General features: G+C 44.0%; 1 protein-coding gene across 1 annotated transcript in view; it reads right to left on the bottom strand.

The window, feature by feature from the left end:
• Positions 1 to 16,702, bottom strand: part of TSPEAR (thrombospondin-type laminin G domain and EAR repeats) — a 130,992-nt gene that overhangs the window by 20,292 nt on the left and 93,998 nt on the right. Inside the window, exon 10 of the mRNA XM_006876805.1 lies at positions 1,230 to 1,417. Within this exon, the coding sequence (XP_006876867.1) occupies positions 1,230 to 1,417 (188 nt within the window). The remainder of the gene's footprint in view (positions 1 to 1,229; positions 1,418 to 16,702) is intronic.

Genomic DNA, 16,702 nt, shown 5'->3' with positions numbered 1-16,702 from the left:
GACCCTGTATCTACTAATGATGGGTATGCCCTCAGAGACAGCTCAGTGCTGAGGGGTGGATAGTGAAGCACTCCCAGAACCCTGTCCTCAGAAAAGTCCCCAGATCCTGACATTGCCTAATGCCTCTCTGATTATCACAAGTCCTGCTCCCACTTCACAGGTGAGGGAACTGAGACTTCAACCACATAGCAAGCAAGAGTCAGACTGGCACCAAAGACCAGGATGCTGCCTCTGTGTTTGGCAGTCTTGGGGCTCTGAGCATAGGTATCATGCTCTCTTATCTCTAGACTGTGAGGAAACAAGGAGACCTGTCTAGAACAGGAACTCAGGCAGGACCCTGGGGAGGGGGAGGGTCCACTGAGGTGTTCTTAGACATATAGGGCCAGGGAAAGGAACCACCGTCCTTTTTTTCCATGTCTGGAACTCCATCCCAAAACAGTGTCGATTCAACCCCAATAGGGTGATCAGGACCACACGCATTGAGAAGGGGCATACTGAGCCTGTCACCATGTATTAGGCAGTGAGGCTCACTGTGGCACTAGGCCAACTCTGTGATTCCATGTGCATGATTTCTGCAGTCATAACTGAGTTCTCAACCTAAGGCCAGAGGGAAAGAAGCAAATGTTTTACTGTGTAGACAGCATAAGTTATCATTTGACTGCACTGTGACTCATAGCCTAACTCAATTGAAAGTTGAAATTAGTTTAACTCCATAAAAAGTAAGACATTGAGCTGTGACTTCCTGTTCTGCCTCTAAAACAACATTGTCTGTGGTTTTTGTTCTTGTTGTTGTTAAAGCCTATCACTTTTCAGAACTACACCCATCTTCAGGCAATTAAGAGATTGTGACTATAAGGGAACTTCAAAAGTTCATGGAAAAATGGAATTGAAAGGTAATGGGATTTTTCTGTGAACTTTTTAAAGTTCCCTTGTCTAAGTTTTGAAATCACTCAACTAACCCTAGTGAGCTGGTAGCATAGTGGGACGAATCAGGCTGCTAATCTCAAAGTCAGCAGATTGAAACCACCAGCTGTTCTTTAGGAGAAAGCTAAGGCTTTCTGAACCTGTAAATATTTACAGCCTCAGAAACCCTATACAGGGTTGCTATGAGTCAGAACCAACTCCATGGCACACCACCACCACCACCCCTGGAGAGAAGATTGTCTGTCTATCACTATGCAAAACCCCAAACTAGCTCTGCCCTCTTAATCACCAGTCTTGAGGTGTACCTGCAGGTAGGAATATCCTGGAACTTGACAAAAGTCTGCGCAGTGACATTCAGCTCATAGATGACCGAGTTGATGATATAGGAGTCATTTTGTACTTGCATTTCAACATCGTAGCTGTGACTGTTGGCGACGGCGAGAAAGATCCTCTCTCCAATGTGGAACACTTCCCAGTCTGCAGCACCAAATGTCTAGGACAAAAGGAAATCGATTCAAAGAGAGACTGTAAGACACATTAGGCACTGCTGTGTGGCTACACATCTGGTGCTCACATGTAACTCGGCAACCCTGCACATCAGCACCCTTTGTGGTGTCAGACCCCATCCAGTTTCCTTTGATGTTTCCCAGCTTCATTGATGACCACTCTTTATGACTGTTAATGCCAGGATGCTCACATCTGAAAAGATGGCATGCATGCAGTACGTATTAGCAATCTGTCCCTCCCACCTCACTTCCCTCAACACTTTGCATCCTGCAAAGTCCAACTGGTACAACACCTCTTCCAGTCCCGGCTCGGAACTCTGAATCAAAGTCTATGTACTGCTTGTGTTCCTCACTACATGTTGTCCCCGAACTTAGGGATTTGGCTGAGTCTTTCCTTTGTGTCTTTCAACACCTCCCCCTACAGGGGTAAGTAAAAAAGTATTCCTATAAAATCAATTAAACAAAAACATCAAACTGTCAAACTGTTGTTTCCCAATATACCCTTCATCTAGATCTAGATACTTCTGAAGGTGCTATTTGCAGCTCTCAAACACTTACTTCCTTGAAGAATTCTGTGTTTTAAATTTACACATGGCAAAACAGCAGTTTTGGCATTCTTCAGGGACTCAAGTCATGTTCTTTTTCCTTGAGTTTTGGAACCAAAAAGAAATATGAATGGGCAAGATCAATGCCGTAGGGTGAATGGGGTAAGGTGTCCTAAGGAAATTCTCACAGGACAGCTCTTCCTACCCACGAAAAATGAGCAAGTGCGTAGTTATGATGCAAAAAAAGTTCTTTGACCAAAGTTTCCTTAACTTTTTGTCACCAATTCAGTTTTTAATTTTCTTAGAACTTCTTCATAATATTTCTGTGTGACCATGCTGTGTCCTTTGAGAAAACCTATTAAGATGATCCTTTTGGAATGGCACAAACACAGTCACCATAATCTTCTGAGCTGGTTTGAATTTAACTGGTTCAGCTGACCCTGTCAGAAATCATTATTTTGATTGGACCTTTTCTGAAGGCACCCTAAGGAAACTAAGTTAATAGTATTACTGAGAGAACTTGTCTGCAGTCATCCACTAATAACAGTGGCATATTTAACTATGTTTTGTTTCGAATAAACCCATGCATGCATGAACTGGAACCCTTGTAGCAATAGTTTTTATTTACCCTTGTACATTCAATAATATACAGCACATATGGCATGAGTCTCTTTATTTGAAGTGCTATGATAGGAAAAGCTATCATGTAATCATGGAAATCAGGATTGGAGTTGTCTGAGGGGAGGAATATAAGAGTATTGACTGCAAAAGGGCACAAGGGTACAGATCTTTCCAAATCGGTTGGCCAGGTAGCTGTCCCCCCAAATATCTTGGTATAAACAAGTGAGTGTGTCAACAGATGCATCAGTTGAAATATTTCAATTCTATCTGAAGACTTGTTTTGAAACTAAGGAAAAAAATCTATATGATCCCATTTATAATGCTGTTCTACAATTTTAGGCTGAACAAGTTGTAGAATTCTTCAGTTTCATCATCAGAGTTGGTGCATAACTCTGAATAATAGTAGTATTAACTGGTGTTAGTGAAAAATATTAAAAGTACTAAGATCTATCAGAGAACAAACAAATCTGTCTTGGAATAAGAGCGAGGAAGGTGAGACTTAGTCTCTAGTAATTTGGACAGTTGTCCGAAGGAACCAGAACCTGGAGAAGGACATCATGTTTGGAAAAGTGAAGGATGAATGACAAAGGAAGACCCCCAATGAGATGGGTTGGCACAGTGGAGCAATAATGGACTCAATTGTAACAACAGTTGTGAGGATGGCACAGGAGAAGAATACTGAAGGGCTATCAGAAGACCAAACATGTCTGTGTTGGAAGAAGTACAGCTGGAGTGGTCCTTAGAAATCAAGATGATGAGACTTCATCTCTCATACTTCAGACATGTTGTCAGGAGGGACTAGTCATCATTATTGGTAAAGTGTAGCATCAATGAACATAACAATTGTGAGGATAGCGCAGGACTGGGCAGTTTTCATTCTGTTGTGCCCGCAACAGTCTCATCTACACCTAACAGCTGAGCCTTCACTTTTCTATGCATGATGTTCTTTTCCAGGTACTGGTCCCTCCTAACAACATGTCCAAAGAACAAAACACCAAGTTTTTCCATACTGGCTTTTAAGACACATTCTGGTGGTACTTCTTCCAACACAGATTTGTTTGTTCTTCTGACAGTCCATGGTACTTTCAATATTCTTCACCAACACCATAATTTAAACGCATCAATTAATCTACCATCCAATTTTCACATGCATATGAGGCAACTGAAATTACCATAGCTTGGGTCAGGCACACTGTGGTCCTCAAACACCTTACTCTTTAATACTTTAAAAAAATCTTTTACAGCAGATTTGCCTAATGCAGTTGTCTTTTGATTTCTTGACTGCTGCTTTCATGAGTGTTGAATATAGATTCAAACAAAATGAAGTCTTTGACCAGTTCAATCTTTTGACCATTTCAATTTTCTTCAAATTGACCACTTCAATTTTCTCCATTTATCATGATGTTATTTATTGGTCCAATTGTGAGGAGTTTTGTTTTCCTTACACTGAGGTGCAATCAATACTGAAAGCTGTAGTCTTTGATCTTCAACAGTGTTTGAAGCCCTCTTCACTGCCAGCAAGTAAGGTTATGTCATCTGCATATCACAGGCAGTTAATAACTAAAACCACGTTCTTCTTCATATTGTACAGCTTCTTGGATTATTTGCTCAGCATACAGATGAAATAAATACAGTGAAAGGATTTAACCCTGGTGCACACTATTCCTAATTTAAAAGCATTTCGTATTTTGTTCTGCTCACATGACTGCTTCTTGGTCTATGTACAGGTCCCTCATGAGCACAATTAAGTGTTCTGGAATACCCATTCTTCACAATGCTGTCAATAGTTTGTTGTGATTCATATTGTTAAATGCCTTAGCACAGTCAATAAAGGACAAATACATCTGGTATTTGTAGCCAAGATCCTTCTGATGCCAGCAATGATAACTCTCATTCCTTGTCCTCTTCTGAATCTGATTTGAATTTCTGGCAGCTCTCTTTGGTGCAACTATTTAAAAAAAAATATCTTCAGCAAAATTGCTTGCATGTGATATTAATGATGTTGTTTGATATTTCTGCATTCCACCGGGTCATCTTTCTTTGGAATGGGCAGGCGTATGAATCTTTTCCAATAAGTTGGTCATATAGCTGCCTTCCAAATTTCCTGACATAGACAAGTGAACACTTCAATTATTGCATCAGTTTGATGCAGTTGTTGAAACATTTTCATTGGTATTCTATCTATTTCTGGAAGCTTGTGTTTCACCAATGCCTTCAGTGCATCCTGGACTTCTTTCTTCAATACCTTTGGATCTTGATCATATGCTGCCTCTTGAAATGGGTGACCAATGACCAGTTCTTTTTGATAAAATGCCTGTGTATTACTTCCATCATCTTCTGCTTTGTATTCCTCCCATCATCTTCTGAATCATTCAATATTTTGCCCATAGAATCCTTCAATATTTCAACTCAAGGATTGAATGTTCCTTCAGTTCCTTCAACTTGAGAAATGCTGAGTATATTCTTCCCTTTTGATTTTCTAACTCCAGGTCATTACACATTTCATTATAATACTCAACTTTGTCTTCTTGAGTTGCCCTTTGAAAATTTCTGCTCAGTTCTTTTGCTTCTTCATTCCTTCTAGTTGTTTTAGCTTCTCTATATTCAAGAATAAATTTCTATCTCTTCTAATATCAATTTTGGTCTTTTTTCTCTTTCCTGTCTTTTGGCTTTCTTCATGGGTGATGTTCTTGATGCCAAGCCACAACTTTGGTCATTAGTGTCTACTATATCAAATCTGTTCTTGATTGGTCTCAAAATTCAGGTAGGATATAGTCAAGGTAATATTTTGACTTTTGCAGACTTGTTTTAAGCTTCAGCCTGAACTTGCATATGAGAAATTGATGGTCTGTTCCACAGTCTGCCCCAGTCTTTTTTTTGATGATAATGAGATTCTCCATTCTCTCTTCCCAGATATAGTCAGTTTGATTCCTGCATATTTAGTCTGGTGAGGTCCATGTGTATAGTTGCCATTTATGTTGTTTAAAAAAGGTATTTGCAACAAAGAAGTCATTGGTCTTGTAAAATCTATCATGTCCAGCATCATTTCTATCACTTAGGCCAGATTTTCCAACTACTAACCCTTCCTCTTTGTTTCCAACCTTTGCAGTCCAATCACCAGTAATTATCAATGCATTTTAATTACATGCTTGATTAATTTCAGACTGAAGATGTTGATTGAATTCTTCAATTTCATCATTACTAGCTTTAGTGATTGGTGTATAAATTTGAATAATAGTGCTATTAATTGGCCTTCCGCCTTCCTTGTTGTTGTTGTTAAGTGCCATTGAGTCACTTCTGACTGTTGAGAGTTACTGAAGTGTGTGTAGTGGGTTTGAACCACTGACCTTGTGGTTAGCAGTTCAGTGCTTATCCTATAGTGTCACTCAGGATTCCTGGCTTTCCTTGTAGGCATATGGATATTATCCTATTATAGACACCATTGTACTTCAAGATAGAGCTTAAATTTTTTTTTTTTTTTTTAACTATTCAAAATGGTCATTTCAGCTCACTAAGGCTAAGGACATTGCTCTTTATGTGTTACATTTTATTTATGATCAATTCCAATTTGCTTAGATTCATACTTCATACATTCCAAATTCTAATTATTAATGGATATTGCAGCTGTTTTCTTTTCATTTTGAGTTGTGTCCCAACAGCAAATGAAAGTCCCCAAAGCTTTGCTCCAATTATATCATTAAGGTCAACTCTACTTTGAGGAAGCAGCTTTTCCCTAGTCATTTTTTAGTATATTCCAAACTCCGACACTCATCTCCTGGCACTATATCAGAAAAGATTCTGCTGCTCTTCATGAGATTTTCACTGGCTAACCATTCAGAAGTGGTCTGATTCTCATTCTTCCTAGTCTGTCTTCATCTGGAAGCTCCACTGAAACCTGTCCGCCATGGGTGGCCCTGTTGATACTTAAAATACCAGTGGCATGGCTTCCAGCATCATAGCAACACGCAAGCCACTACAGTATGACAGACTTACAGCATCAGAAATCCTTAGGAATAGATTAAAATTAAAGTTAAAACATTTAAAAAACAAAGTAAATTAATTTGAAATATGCAAGACTGATTATAGTGGTGGTTAGATGTTGGTAACGTTTGTGTGCGTTTGTCAGAACTAATTAAACTATGCACTTAAAATCTGTGCATTTCATTGTATGCGCATATGAAAGAGTTTCTTGTTTACGAGATGTGAACTTTTGAAGACAGGGATGCTTCCTTTGTGTGTACCCTTTGAGACTGGCCACAACAGGGTAGCCTGGAATGTTGTTGTTAGTTGCTGTCAATTTGACAACGATTCATGGTTATTTCTTGTGCAACAGAATGAGATGTTGCTTGGTCCTGTGCCATCATCACGATTGTTTGTATGCTTGAGTAAACTATTGTTAAGTGCCGTCGAGTCTATTCTGACCCATAGCAACCCTGTATAGGGTTTCCAAGGAGCAGCTGGTGAGCTTGAACCACCAACCTTGCAGTTCAAATGACTGCAGTCTGATGCATTAGCCCACAGCGCCACACCAGGACTCCTGTTGTAGTCACTGTGTATTTTGAGTGCATCTGAGCAATGAGGCTCATCTTCCAGCATTATATTGGGCAGTGCTCTGTTGTGATCCATAGAGTTTTCACTGGCTGATCTTTTTTTTTTCCAACCCCTTTTTAGATTGCTTTTCTCTGGTCTGTCTTACTCTTGAAGCTCCATTAAAATCTATCCACCATGGGTGACCTTGCTGGTGTTTAAAATAGCTTCTTAGCAGCACAGGAACACACAAGACACAACAATACGACACACTGACTGTTGGGTGGTGGTACCAGGTACTCCATTAATATAGATTGGAAGGAGAGATGGGTGCGCCATCTGTTTGTAAAGGCAATGTCCAGGATGGGGATGCTCATCTTGAGTCTGGAAAGATTCCGTTGAAAGACAAGTAGATGGGAGTGTTATTGTAATCAGGTTCCAGGGTTCTGTGGTTAGCTTTCAAATTCTCCAACTTCTGGTAGAGTCAGTCTGGGGTAACTAGATATAGAGATGTATATTCCACAGCCACTTTCTAAGCAAGGAAAAAAAAATTGATTACAAGATTTCAGGTCAGCATGTTGGGGTAGCATCCCTTTGTTCTGGAACCTAAGCAGTGAAGCAAAGGCAAGAACCCACCTCCACACCTGTGAGAGGACACCCCTGCCTGACAGCTCCACCTGCCCTGGGGAGATGGGTGACGTCCCTCAGGGTGGATGCCAGGTGCTTAAATCATGCTTCTGTGAGTGGCAGCTCTCTGGGCATGCTCAGGGGAGGAGGAGTGTCTCTGTTGTTTAGATGAAGAAGCAAACCAGGGAGGGAGAGGAGGAGAGGGCTCCACAGCACATGGTCACACAGTTGGTGAGAGAGGAAGTCAATTCTCAAGTCTTGGACCTGGGCTGCCCCCCTGGAGGCCCATCATCCATCAGTCCCCTAGATGTCCTGGTCCAGGGCAGAACCATAACTCCCTATGAGGAAAGTAGCCTTCATCCTTCAATTGCAACTCTTCTTTTTCCATCCCAGGCGTAAGAGTCTATGGACCTCACTTTTCTCCCTTATAAGTTCTGATGACACTGATGGCTGTAACCTTTAGCTCTGTTTGTCTGAGGCTCAGTAGATTGGCACCTTTACTCATGACTGTGGGACTAAAGGACACAGAACTCGGAAAGAACCTTAAAAGCTGTCTCTCCAGACAATGTACAGCAGGGGGCGCCATTGCCTTCCCTATTCCCCGCCTCCCAGCAGATGAGCAGTCAGGGGAAAGCAGGTTCCTCAGTGCTGCTACTGAGCCTGGTCTCAGATCCCAGGCAATTCTAGTGATGGATCCAGAACAGTCCTGGGAGCATAGACAAGTGATTCTAAGCAAAAGGAAGAAGACTTCCTGTGACTCAGCGATACTACCAGGGGGACAAGGACAACTGGGGTCCTGACTCTGTACTAGGGCAGGGACTGAGCGGAGGCTCTTTGGATGAGTTTGCTTTGTCCTTGAGCAGGTCAGTGAGCTCAGGGCTATTTCTGTGCAGCAGAGAGAGTGCTGAGTTGGGGAGCAGAGAGGTGTGTTGCTGCCTCCTTGGTCTGAAACTTGGAAAGAAAGGCTTCAAGAAGCCCCTCAGAAAGTATGGAGCATGGAGGCATAGAGATTCTGGTTTGCTCCTAGCTGGCATGGGAAATTAGCAGGCACACCCTCAGTCTGCTGTTCTGCTTGGAAGAGGTGCTCGATGTCTGAGTGGAGGTCCTAGGTCAGCAGTGTGTACACATACTGCTGCCAGGACTCTCAAGCTGGCTTCCAGGGACTGGGATGACTTTGCTGCTATGGGGCTCAGTGGGAGGCATGTGGATGGGATCCTTACATTGTGCTCAGGGATGGTGTGGGAAGGAGAAGGCAGTGAGGGAGGTTGGGCAGCAAGAAGCATGAAGCTGGCAGTTAAGGAGCAGAGCAGCACGTGAGCTTGGCTTCAAGGTGACTGATTCTCTGGTCCACTCTGTGCATCCACAGGCAGGCAGCAGATGTAGCCAATAAAAATATGGGGCGCCCCATTTTATTGACATTTCAGATAGACAGTGCATGATTTTTTAAAAAAGTATATACATGTCCTGTGCAATATTTGGGGCAGGCATAGTTTTACTTAAAAATGATCCATTCTTGATCTGTATTTTTTGGCACAAACGGTTAATGCACAAGGCTGGGAATCAAAAGGCTTGAATGAAAAGGTTGTTAGTTGTAGTCCACCCAGAGATACCTCAGAAGAAAGGCCTGGAGATCTACTTCTGAAAAACCTTAAGTAGCACCTTCTATTCTGACACACCAGGGATCATCCTGAGTCAGAATTGGCCCAATGGCAACTGGTTTGGTGCTTGGTTTTCATCTGCATTTTTCCAGACCAGGGGCTATTAGAAACCCACAGGGAGTGCCACTGGGTCTTGGACCCAGGCTGGATGTCAGTGCCCCTTCTCACCACACCTGGAAGGGCTCTTTAGCATCTCCCACTCAGAACGGAGAAGCTGAAAGTTGCTGACACAGACTCAGAGCAGTCCTTGACTCAGAGCAGGAGGGATCTGGGCCTGCTGTCTAGCTCTTCTGGTCTCAGAGCTCACCACTTGGAAAGGTAGCCAAGTCCCCCACCTCAAAATGGCCCTGCCTACTCATTGTTCAAGTACCTGGCCCGTGGGGGCCTGCCAGGCTGGACAGCTTACTTTCCTTTAGCTCATGGAATTCCCCAAGTCCCTCTGTAGTGGGCCCAGGAGCACCTCACTGGGTGAATACGCATCTAGGAAGCATGGCTAGGAATACCTGGAGCATCAGCTCCCTGGAAGGCAGAGGCTTCTGGAATTAGCTGCTGAGCAGAAGCCCCTGGTTCTGGTTTTAATGACACCCCTGCACTCTGAACACTATCCTGCTGGAGTGGGAGGCTAGGGATTCCCTGCCAGAACTCCCCCTCTTCAGCTGACAGGGGAAGAGGCTGTCCTCCACAAGACTGGAGTTGGGAAGCTTCCAAGTGGCCAGCCCAGCATCCTGGGAGCTGAGGAGGGAGTCCTTCTGGCTGGCTGGGGTTTAGTACCTGCCCAAAAGCTTGCAGAAGTGTGTGTGGGGGGGCTTCTCCGCGTTCTCTCCTCACTCCCAGCAGGTCCTCCAAACCATCTTCCCCTTTCCCAAGCTGCCTAGCTCACTGTCAATTCCTACTTTGCAGGGGAAACAAACGAAAGTTGCCTGAGAAAACTGCTTTATGAATGAAAGCAGAGCTGCAGCCATTCCCCAAGAGCTGACTATGCCAGACTCGGGGCCAGTCCTCTCAGGGGCCAGCTGAGAATACTCGCCTTCGAGAGTGGTGCTCTCAGCATGCATGATATGTGACCCAGGTCCCATAGTGGTCACCTGCTGGCCCGTGAACCTCCCCCTCCATCACTGCATTGCTGCCTTCAGTCTCCTGCCCAGTCCCTCCAACTTGTACCCATGGTGCCTCCTACGGGTGCTGCTGTAGAGCGGTGTGTGTTCATGTGTGCATGTATGTGCATAGGCATATGCACTCATGTGTTTGTGTATGGTGTATGAGTGTGCATACATGTTAGGAACAGTGGTGATCATTACAGGCACTGGGACAGGGTGACAGAAGTGTGACTGGGAAGTGTATGGGCACAGGGTGACCAGTGGTCCCTGATGAGACTTGATTGTTGTGGTAATTATCATAATTCCCAAGCCCCATAGCTTTGAAAGCAGGAAAAGTTTTGTAAGTTTGTAACAAACTCCTTTAGAAGCAAAAGTCCTTCTCAATTGATGAGTCTTTTTACAGCCCTTCACTCGACCACAAGGTTGGTTTGAACCTCAAGGTTGTCAGTTCAAACTCACCAGGGGCTACTCGGAAGCCCTATATGAGGTCGCTAAGAGTCAGAATTGACTTGATGGCACTTAACAAATTCTACTTCTAGAAAAACCTCACTGCCATTGAGCAGATTCTAATTTATAGCAACTCTGTATAGAGTTCTCGAGTCTGTGCATCTTCATGGGAACAGAAAGCCTCATCTTTCTCCCTGGGGGAGGCTGCTGGATTTGAACTGCTGAACTTTTGATGGTGGTGCTGGTTATGTGCCACCGAGTCAGTTCCTACTCACAGCAATGCTGTATAGGGTTTCTGTAACTAAAAATCTTTATGGGAGTAGAAAGCTTCATCTTTCTCCAGCAGAGCAACTCCTGACCTTGTGTTTAGCAGCCCAGCTTATACTCTACTACACTACCAGAGCCATCTAGTCAGTGTAAATGCTCACATGCTCAGATGCAGAGAAGGAACCGTTTTGATTATAGGCACACAGTGAGCCCTCAATGGCTTCAAGGTGTGTGCATGAGCAGGTGTGCACACATATGTACTATGTGCACAGGACATGTGTACTTATAAAAGTATGTGCATGCAAGCAACCATGCATATTATATGTGCACACACATATGTGTCTGTGTCCATGAATGTGCACACACACACACGTGAATGTGTGTGTGTGTGTTAATTCCATTTCAAGGAATTTGAGGCAAGAGTACGGGTGGTATTGGTGTTCCGTCTGGGATCTTTCATTTATATTCTTTGTTTTTTAATATTTACATTGTTGTTGTTGTTAAGTGCTGCTGAGTCAGTTCTGACCCATAGCGACTGTGTATAGTGATTCAGAGGAGCAGCTGGTGAGCTTGAACCACCGACCTTGTGGTTCAAACTGACTATGCAGTCCAGCGCATTAGCCCACAGTGCCACACCAGGACTCCATTTACACTCTTAGTTGGGACTAAGTTTTCAGCAAGTACACATCTTCACCGCCACTGCCTCCCCGCCCTCCGCACACCCACCAACAGCATCTCCGTATGTTTGGGATCCCACCTCTCCCCCAGTCCTAGACTCATGTGCCCCTCCAGTGTTCTGTGGCGTCCCCATCAGGTGTCTCTGGGGCAGCTCCCACTCAACCATCTTCTCCTGGTCCAAATCGCTCTCTCCTCACAGTCTTCACTTTTGCCCACAGCACACTCACTAGCCAGGTCTCCAGAGCAAGAAGGGGGCCATCCTTGTTCCCTGCACCTTGTCCTTCTTCCCCAGGTCCTTGACTCCTGTTTCCCCTTCTCTGTGGTTTACATCACATGACTGTGACACAAAGCTCAACACCCATCAGTTCAGGGTACAGACTCTGTTACTTCTGGAGATGCCCACTCATTTAAGCCTGAGAGCTCACAGGGCAGGACCAAGGACTGGCTCCCAGGGTTGGAGGCAGGATTCTGGAGAGCACCCAGCCCTTTCCTTATGAGCCCGCTCATTTGCAGTGGGAACCCCTTCTGAAGATGTGTGCATGGCCGCAGCCTGCACTGTGGGTCTGGGATCTCATGCTTTCAAAGCAATTCAAACTCAACTGACTTCAAAGTTTGCTTTCATGAGAGAGATTGCAGAATCCTAAAGCAGACAGTAAACAAATGAAGAAATCTCAAAGACCCAAGAGGATTTAAACACGATACAAAAAAAAAAAAAAAAAAAAAAATGTTGGCAAAACATGAAAGTGGAGTTTTGTGGGTTTGAGGGAATTATTGACATGTGAAGATGTCTTGTAAAAGGAGTCTTTTCAGCAGGGTCTCAGCACCCTCGAGGGTCCTCTCAAGCTCTTGCAGTGTCCCGAGCTGCTTGGCCCAGCTTCCCAGCGGTTCTGCCTGCCAGGGGGCTGGAGGCAGCCTCCATGTCCACTTAGCTGTGCTCCTTTTCTTTCTCTTTTCTTTCAGACAGACATTCTCCAGCCCCCTTGGGTCTGCGGTCCTCAATCACATAGCCTAGACCCTTAGTCTGGGCTCTGGTGATTCCATTTCTACCCTTTTGTTGCTGCCCGTGGGACCTCCGAGGTGTGGTCTGAAAATGCAGAGCACTTCCCTGTCCCCGCCCTCCCACCTTCTAGGTTAGGCCTGTTTACTTCTGCCAAAGTTATTATGTGTCAGCAAGCTCATTCCATAAAAACCTCCAAAATGCCTTCAAAAGTGAAGTGTATTCCTAGGTGTGTTTGTTAAACAAAGTTTGGCACCTTGATGAAGAACAGGGATAAGTCACAGTTAGGGGCTGCAAGTAAGAGACAATCCCAGGTGAGCAGGACACAAAAGTCAGACAGACTCTAGCTTGGACTATGCAAAGTGGGGAGGAGGCCCTGCACCGGAGTGAGGACACTTGCACTTGGGTTGGCTCTGCCGTCTACCACTCTGCGGCCCTGGTCAGGTCCTCTCACTTTTGAACCTCAGTTTTCTCACCTGTGAAAGGGGCCTAAGATGGAACCATCAGCCCATTGAGAACATGCAGCCACAGGCCTCCTCCCAAATCTCCATAAATAGCCAAGAGGTTTTTCCATCAAGGAGAAGGCAGCAGGCTGCCTGCAGCAGGAATTCCTGGCCTTCTGGAGGGCAGGAGGTCCAGGACCATCAAGTCTTTGTCACTGGGGATTGCTAATGACCTGCCTCCTCCTGACCTGGGTATCTGAAGCCAAAGGTGCCCCCTGCTTAACAGTCGTCGTCTCCTGGGTGAACCTGCTAGGAGGCTGCTGTTTCCTGGTGGCTGTTTTAGCATCATCTTTTTATGAGCATGTAGGATGAAGATGTGAAACCTTTCTCTCCTTCCTCCCCACTACTCTGCATATTGCTCTGGGGTGCCTTTACTAAGGAACACCAACATATGTGTCATTTCCAGAAGCTCCATTGTTCTTCAGGTCTGGGTACGTGACCTGGAAGCTGACAGCACCATGGATGTTTCCATCATCCTGAGTGTGTGAAGATGAGCCAACCACGTGGCTGTGGCTACATTTTCACCTTGAAGGACCACCTTGTCTCTCTCACAGTGCATTCCCTGTCTGTAAGGCACACCACATGGTGGATTGCTCCGTGCTTGGACTGTGCATTCAAAGTGCACTCATTTTTTAACAAGTTTCTATTGCCCCTTCCTAAACAACTTCTTTCCTTTATCTTTCCATTTTGGAAGAATAAAATACACCATCGTTGCCTTGTAACTAATGTCTTTCAGCTTCTCCCAGGTCTCCCCGAGTCCCTGGGATCCTATTCCTCCTGTTGCAGTTTGCCTGATTGCTCTGTGCACAGTGTGCCTTCCTGGAGTCTCTGTGCATTTCCTTTCACTTGAAGTTTGTGTGTCCATTAAAGAAAGGTCCTGGGTGACGGGAATGGTTTGTGCTCAACTTTTAACCAAAAGGTTGGCAATTTGAACCCACCCAGGGGCTCTGGGAAAGAAAAGATTGGTGATCTGTTTCCATAAAGATTACAATCAAGAAAACTCTGTGGCGCTCAGTTCTGTTGTATGACACATGGGGTCACCATGATCAGAATCAACTCAACAGTAACAAGTTTGGATATTTTAGTTTGGTGTGTCCATTGTATACTCTCGTTTTTCAACCCATGAAGATCTCTTTCCCCATAACCCTCTCTCCTGGAATACCTCTCCCCCATGCCAACAGCTCTGATTGTTGTCCAGAACAGACATCCATTCTCATTCTGGAACTTTCCTTTACAACTGTCTTTGCTTGAAGCCACCACTTGCAGTTCTTATGATTTCTCATTTTTGTCTATACCCTTGTTTGCTGGCATACCCCTCAAGGATCCCATCTCTTCTGGGACTTGCATACATTTCCCAGCATCCTATACAGCTGTGCAGGGCCATTCAACAGCCAACAGGCTATAAGCAGAAGTGAACGTGTGTCAATCTATGTGTGGGAAGTAAGAACTGGTGGGCATCCTGCCCTGTGCAGTCTTACCTGGGGGGTCAAGTGTTCCTGATGGTCTAGCCACCGAGAGGGGAGCTGCTGATCTCATCAGACTTCACAAGAGCAAAGCTATAAAAGGCTCTTTGAGGAAACCACTGATATTTGGGAGTGGTCTGTTGTGGTAGCCAGTATTATTTACCTTGCCCAATATGCTGGACACAGAATTTGAGGCTGAAATCAATTTTCCTTTGGAACATTTTAAGCACTTTTTCCCTTTGTCTTTCAACATCTAGGATTATTGATGAAAGTCTGAGTCCATTGTGATTCCTGGGCTTTGTGGTAACTTCTTTTTTTCTACCTATGGAAGGTTTTGGCATCTTCCCTTTCTCCTCATTATCTAGAGAGTTCTTCACAATGAGTCTAGGTGTGGATCTCCCATTCCGTGGTTTCAATGTTCTTTCCATCCGAAGAGGCATGACGCTAGAACTGGGAGTTTTCTTAGGGTTTTTCTTTGATAATTCTATCACTCTCTTCTCCCTCTTCTCTCTGTCTAGAACTCTGGTTATTCAGATGTTGGCTCTCCAGGATTAATTCTCTGTTTTGCTTATCTTTTTTTTTTTATTCTCTAATTCTGATTTCTTACAGCTTTCAGTTTTGACCTCTCTCTTTTCCTCTCTGACCCATACTTGGGCCAACTGATTAAAAAAAGGGGGGGGGGCATTTTTGCACCAGAATGAGATTCCAGATGCATAAATCCTTGCTCTTATATGGGAACTCTCACTGGCCACCCTCCAACCACTACCATGAAAATGCTAAGCCCGGCTCCTTTCTTGATTTTCTCAAGCCATTTCAGACCTGCTTAAGAGGCCCACCATAAGACTTCAGTTATGTGAGTAATAAACCTTTTCAGACCCCTCAGTGTGAATGTGGTATCATCAGTCTCAACAGGTGAGTTCAATTTTGGGTAGGTGTTGTTGTTGTTAAGTGATGTTGAGTCAGTTCCAAGTCATAGGGAACCTATGCACAACAGAACGAAACACTGCTCAACCCTGTGCCAATCTATCTTGATGGGAGTCTTCCTCTTTTTCTCTAACCCTCAATTTTATCAAACATGATGTCCTTCTGCAGGGATTGGTCTCTCCTGAGAGCATGTCCAAAGTATAATAGAGGATGTCTCACCATCCTGACTTCTAAAGAATATTCTGGCTGTACTTCTTCCAACACAGACTTGTTTGTTCTTCTATGGTCTTCTTTATTCATTGTCCAACTTTCACATGCATATGAGGCAACTGAAAATACCATGGGTTGAGTCTGGCACATCGTAGTCCTCAAACTGGTATCTTTGCTCTTGAACACTTTAAAGAGGTCTTGTGCAATAGATTTGCCTAATGCAATACATCATTTGGTTTCTTGATTGCTACTTCTAAAAGTGTTGATTATGGATCCAAGCAAAATGAAGTCTTTAATAACGTCAATCTTTTCTCCATTTATCTTGATGTTATTTATTGGTCCAATTGTGAGGACTTTAGTTTTATTTATATTTAGGTGCAATCCATACTGAAGACTGTGGTCTTTAATCTTCATCAGTAAGTACTTTCTTTGTCTTCACTTTCAGCAAGCAAGGTTGTATCATTTTTGTATTGCAAGTTGTTAATGAGTTTTTCTTCAATCCTGATACCATGTTCTTCTTCATATAGTCCAGCTTCTCAGATTATTTGCTCAACATACAGACTAAGTAAATATGGTGAAATAATACAATGCTGGCACACACTTTTCCTGATTTTAAGCCATTCAGTACCTCTTTGTTCTGCTCAAAGGACTGCCTCTTGGTCTTTGGACAGGTTCCTCACAAACACAATGAAATGTTCTGGAATACCC

This window comes from Chrysochloris asiatica, unplaced genomic scaffold, assembly GCF_000296735.1.
Source record: "Chrysochloris asiatica unplaced genomic scaffold, ChrAsi1.0 scaffold00415, whole genome shotgun sequence".
NCBI lineage: Eukaryota > Metazoa > Chordata > Mammalia > Afrosoricida > Chrysochloridae > Chrysochloris > Chrysochloris asiatica.
Note: the sequence above shows the minus strand (reverse complement) of the source record. Positions and strands in the feature narration are given on the sequence as shown.